Source organism: Sinocyclocheilus anshuiensis, unplaced genomic scaffold (genome assembly GCF_001515605.1).
Source record: "Sinocyclocheilus anshuiensis isolate Anshui unplaced genomic scaffold, SAMN03320099.WGS_v1.1 scaffold1207, whole genome shotgun sequence".
Classification (NCBI taxonomy): Eukaryota; Metazoa; Chordata; class Actinopteri; order Cypriniformes; family Cyprinidae; genus Sinocyclocheilus; species Sinocyclocheilus anshuiensis.
In genome coordinates, this window is record NW_015539914.1 from 283,919 (window position 1) to 289,918 (window position 6,000).

Here is a 6,000-nt window from a genome sequence, read left to right on the forward strand (position 1 = left end):
GCGGCGCTGCTCTAACAGTCTTCTACGAGTACAGCTGTAGCCCCCTAGAGACTTATGGGATGTTCACACTGACAGTTGCTGTATCCGAAATCACATACTTTCATCTAACATGCTTTCATTCATCTAACATAAATTATTTGGTTACACTTTATTTTAAGGTGTCCTTGTTTACTTGTTACAGTGTAATTATACAATTACATGCTGAGTAATATTAGCTAACAACATGTACGGTTTAGGGTTAGTTTCCTGTAATTATGCTAATTACTACACACATAAATGTTAGCTTATTACTTATAACAATGAGAGTGAAGTGTTACCAATAATTTACTAATTATGTGATTAAAACGGATCATTCAACAGTGAGGAACAACTATCTTACAAATCAGGTTCAATGATACTATAATCCTGACTGATCCAGATAAACAGATAATAATTTTCATGTAATGACCATTGATCAATAAGTGTTTATTCAAATTCTTTAAATTCATTAATTTGATGTGAATTTGTCTATACTAATATATTTATTAGTGTATAAAAGATTAAGTGAGCAATATATGACCACAGTTCAATTTGCTATGAAATTTGTAACTAAATATGGGTAACATCTTACAATAAGTTTTCATTTCTTAACATTAACTACATTAGTGAACATACCAATGAACAATACTTCTACAGCATTTATTAATAATAATGTAATTTTCTGTATTATAATTTTTTGAAAATCAAAAGTTGTTTCTGTTAACAATCGTTAATGAACTGTGAACGAACATGAACAAAGAATGAACATTTGTATTTTTATTTAAAGGGGTCATATGATGCTGCTAAAAAGAACATTATTTTGTGTATTTGGTGTAATGAAATGTGTTTATGCGGTTTAAAGTTAAAAAAACATTATTTTCCACATACTGTACATTATTGTTTCTCCTCTATGCCCCGCCTTTTTGAAACGCGTCGATTTTTACAAAGCTCATCGGTCTGAAAAAGCGAGGTGTGCTGTGATTGGCCAGCTATCCAGTGTGTTGTGATTGGCCGAATACCTCAAGCGTGAGACGGAAATGTTACGCCCCTCACCATACTGTTGTATTCCCTCAGCGACCAGCACGGATCAGCTCTAGGCATGACGAAGCGGATATCGTCCTCTTTTGGAAGACCAAACAAAGTAGTTTCGCTTTCACAACGAAGCACACAGCGTCTTCAGGATATGGCGGCGGCAAAAATACTACAGTGAGAATAAAAGTTACGCCTTCTTTCTTTGCGTGAACATTTGGGCGGCGTTATGCAAATCTTCCCACATAGCGACGTAGATATGTGGGGGCGTGTTAGAACGAGCCGTTTTAGGCAGGTGTGGCTGACTCTTAACTTTTATAAAGAATATCTCTTTGGATTTGAGACTTTAGTCTTTGCAACTTTACAGATCTTCTTTATGCACCAAGAGCTTGTAACACTCCAAAGAGAAAGGAAAAATTGAAATCGCATCATATGACCCCTTTAACATTAACAAAGCTTAATAAATCCTATTAGATATATTGCTCATAGTTCGTTCATGTTAACTAATGTATTAAAAATGTTAACATGACACCTTATTGTAAAGTGTTTTACCTAAATATCCAGTATCTTCTGTTAGTGATACATTTTAAATGTTTAATATTGACCGATGACTAATATGATATGGTATTGTGTATCCCTAATTTGGAAGACTGGTTTTTCTTTACTATATACAACAAAAAAGAAATCAAAATTGAGAGTTTCCAGCATTTCCATTAACATGAACAATAATGACCATTGGTGAGGCAACAAAGCAGCTGCCAGTTGTAAATGGACTTTGAATGAAAGAACTATCCCAAGATGAATCGGACCAAAATGTCTTCGTTGTCCGCTTGGGTCTTTGTCAGTTAACTACTTAATAAATGCATTGCTCTAGGCCCTTAGCTATTAAACAGAAAATTGCTTGATCATTAAGTTTGATGTGTTGGGGAAATTTCATCAGCTCCTGCTATAGCTCGTTATAAACCTGTTTGTGGAGCGCAGCATGCTGTCCCATCAGCCTGTGTAATAGATCATTGTGAGAGGGTGGCGGGGTCTGTCATTAGCCACCTGCTTGAGTCATACTCTTTATGCGATCCTTGCTAACACCCTCCTCAGGCTCCTCCGTTATCCCATACCGGCACGACCTTTTAATGATGCTAATTTTGTTTTGGTTACAGGCTAACTCTCAAGATTTATATGTTGAGGAAACTTGAGTAGGCTTAGAGGTCTCTTGTCAACATGTACCACACTGATTTAAGGTGATATTAATGGCTGTCCTTTAAAAGAGTTCTTTGGAGGTGAAGCGTATAAAATATTTTCTCCTAGCCCATTTTAATGTGCAGAGAAAACTATAAGTAAGCCACCTGTGCACAGACTTCCTAAAGTGTGCCGCCGTGTACTCTGGTCAAGCCAGGGATTGGTGGAACACTTAAATCTCCAGTGATGTGAGTTTGAGGCGGACTACCTGTTTGACTGAACACTGGCAGAGGGGAATGGGGCGAAAGGGATGGTGGGGTGTCTAGAGAAAATGCATACTGTACCATTTAGAAGTTTGAAATTTGGTATGATTTTTTATATTTTTTGAAAAGTCTTTATATATATATACTGTATATATATATTTCTAAATGTAATTTATTCCTGTGATGCAAAGCTGAATTTTCAGCAGCTATTACTCCAGTCTTCAGTGTCACACGATCCTTCAGAAATCGTTCTAATATGTTGATTTGCTGCTCAAGAAACATATCTTCTTCAATCAATCTTGAAAACAAGATTGTTGTGCTGCTTAATATTTTTTTGGAAACAGTAGAAATAGAAAATTCTTGGAAATTATTAATCATGAAGTCAAGGAAAAAGCACAAAAATGTTCTTCATATAAAATTTTAAAAATCCAGCAATAACGAACCAGTGAAAATGTCTCAAATGCATTTGTTCAGAAGGTCTGAATCATTATTTCCATTTCATTTGGTGCCAGTAGTGGTGTGGAAACAACACACTTCAGTATTTCATACTTAATAGCCCAGATCATGCTTTATTCATTTTTGTATGATAATGCAATTTTTCTCTGTTTTAGGTTCGCATCGAAACAGCCACAACTCTAAAGCTGGATATCCTTTCCTCTGAGTGATGCTAAGCCCGTCATAGTTTACAGACTTTACAGCAGGCTGGTCATTTGTCAGCTTTAATTGGATGCATTTAAGCACTCTTGTAATTAGTTTGCCTATTAACCCCTAGCCATTCAACAACACCCACTTGTTTGTTTGCATGGATTACTTTATGATGTCGAATGATTACTTTAATCACTTTCATCCTCATTCATCTGCATGTCAGGTAATCGTGTGTATTTAAGAGCTCATTGCTTCTCGCCTCCAATCATTAAACTTAACTCAGCCTTACCCGTTGATGACTTTGAGTTCAGAACTGAGCAGTTCTTACCGGTAAGATTGTTTTTTTTTTTTACATTTGGCATCATTGCATTTCATTTGTTTAGTTAAAGGTCTTCATTGACAACTCTTTCATTCCTTTTCAGTACTTGGAGTCTATTTTCGGCCTGTTGTTCCAGCTATTGCAACAGGTCAATGAATGCGACACCAAAATGCAAGTTCTCCACGTTATTTCCTGCGTCATCGAGAGAGTCAGCATCCAGGTGAGATTCAGCCCTGCCGAGAGGTCAAATGAAGTTATCTGAGCGCAGAGGGTTCAATCTTGACTCTCCGATCGGATGCTTTTCTAGATATTCCTCAGGCCTCTATTTGTTTTTGCACACTGAACGGCACATATTGATGGTCATGTCATTGCCAAACAATGCTGACTGAGGACAAGGCCATGACCTGCTTTGAAAATAACCTTTAGCTACTGCGTGAGCCTTGATGAATTACTTTTATTTTAGCCATGTTAGATGCAAAGCTTGTGATTTAAGCTTCGTTCAGTCAAACATGCATAAATTACAGCCGGTCATACTGTGTGTACATTGAAAGCTTTCAGAAGTAACCTTCCGTGTCAACCTTTTGCAGCACAGGAGATATTTAATTCCCTATTGAATGATTTAGTGCTCCTCTATTGCCCTGTAGGAGCATATATTCAGCTTAAAGATTAGTCAAATGACCAGTATTAAATATGAAAGTGTTTTCATGCAGCACATCCATCCATTTTTTTGGTTCATGCAGATGTGCTGTACCACCTTAGGAGAAAATTTATTTTCGTTTTCCGTCATTGTGAGCTCAGAAATTTATCTTTTGACAAATCTTTTTGACATTTTAGTCTTTTTATCTTTTTCACTACTTGTGAAATAATGGCTTTTCCATCATACTCTCTTTGATCTTTAACTGCTTTTTCATGAGTTCCTCATGCCAGAGCTTAGCTCGTTTTACCTTTTGTTAAAGCTTACGTCACTCATGGTATAAAATCTCAACTGGCTGTCCCATTGTAAAAGACCATGTGGAATGTTCTAGGCACAAGAGTTTGGAAGTCAATTCAAACCTTTGAGAGCAGTTTGTAATCTCTCTCTTAGTTTGCTCACATATTTACAGTTCTCCCTCAAAGAGTTAAAAATATTGTATAATGAGGAATCATGTTGTTCTTGATCTTTTGAGATAAGAGTTCCTTGTACTATGAAAACATACTTTAACTTTCAGAACTCTTGACTTCCTCCCGAGTCTAAAAAGACCATTTGTTGAAATTTGTTGAGAAACAAAAATGTGTCATTCAGAATTTTTAACTTTTTGACATTAGGTCAACACAGATCATCATCTTTACACATCAGTGATGCCTATTGTATGATCAGAAATCAAAAACCGGGCCAGTTCAGTCATGGGTGAGGTAAAGGAGAATGTTGGGTAGATACTGTTATTCCTAAACATCAGAAGCACCTGCAGCTCTGCATTTCCTTTTGAAGGATCTTAGCATTAGGAAGGTGCAGCATTTTGAGAAAAAAAGAGAAAGAGTTTCTTGTGAATACAGTCCCTGATCATTTCAGTCCAATACTGAGGGAAGCCTGTTTTTGCCTAAGAAACAGAAAAAGTCACACTGTGACAAAGTCACGCTGTGAGATATAAAATAACAATTACAAGAAACAATAACAATTCAAATCTGATGAAGCCGTTTTAACCTAGAGTTAAAAAATTGTCAATTGCAACTTTATTTTTCCTGATTGCAATATCTGAAGTCATAATTGTGAGAAATAAAGTTGCAATTAACTTTTAATTGTTCATTCAGCACATTTATTTTGCTCATTTAACATGGGATGTTGTTGTGTCTTAAAAGCACTGCAGTAAAAAAAAAACATTTTTGAAGCCCTAGTTTTGTAACTTGTAGCACAGACAGACCTTAAAACTATATTTAAAAGTTATTAATTGGCAGTGTCATCAGTTTAATTCACAAAATGTTTTGCAGTTAATTTAGGGATGTTTCTTTTTTAATAATCGTAAAGCAAAGCACCAAGATATGCATATACTGTCATCAGTGATTGGTGCACAGTGGCAGTATGCTTTCGGCATATTTAAACTGTGTTTTCATTTAAGCAGAAGAAAATGCTGATAAAGCACCAAAATGCTAGGAGCTTGACAGCAAAAAAGAAAAAAAAAAAAACACACAAATTGAATGTTTACTAAACTACTGCATCCTGTTACAATGAGAAAGTGTTAAAGGGTTAGTTCACCCAAAAATGAAAATTAGTCCATAAATTACTCACCCTCAAGTCATCCTAGGTGTATATGACTTTCTTCTTTCAGACGAATCCAGTCGGAGTTATATTAAAAATTGTCTTTGATCTTTCAAGCTGTTTAATGGCACTCAGCGGGTGTTGCAGTGCATCAGTCCAAAAGAAGTTGAATAAAAAGCGCCCATCCATTTAAAAAAAAAGTGTCTCACACGGCTCCGGGGGGTGAACAAAGGCCTCCTGTAGTGAATCGATGCGTTTTTGTAAGAAAAATATCCATATTCAAAATGTAATAATCACTTTAATGTAGCTTGTGCCAA

The 6,000-nt window shown here is 36.0% G+C and overlaps 1 protein-coding gene across 1 annotated transcript in view; it reads left to right on the forward strand.

Annotated features, from left to right (window-relative positions):
- Positions 1 to 6,000, forward strand: part of LOC107686387 (importin-11) — a 169,014-nt gene that overhangs the window by 86,932 nt on the left and 76,082 nt on the right. Inside the window, exons 17-19 of the mRNA XM_016483355.1 lie at positions 3,098 to 3,131; positions 3,421 to 3,461; positions 3,554 to 3,670. Coding sequence (XP_016338841.1) covers positions 3,098 to 3,131; positions 3,421 to 3,461; positions 3,554 to 3,670 — 192 coding nt within the window. The remainder of the gene's footprint in view (positions 1 to 3,097; positions 3,132 to 3,420; positions 3,462 to 3,553; positions 3,671 to 6,000) is intronic.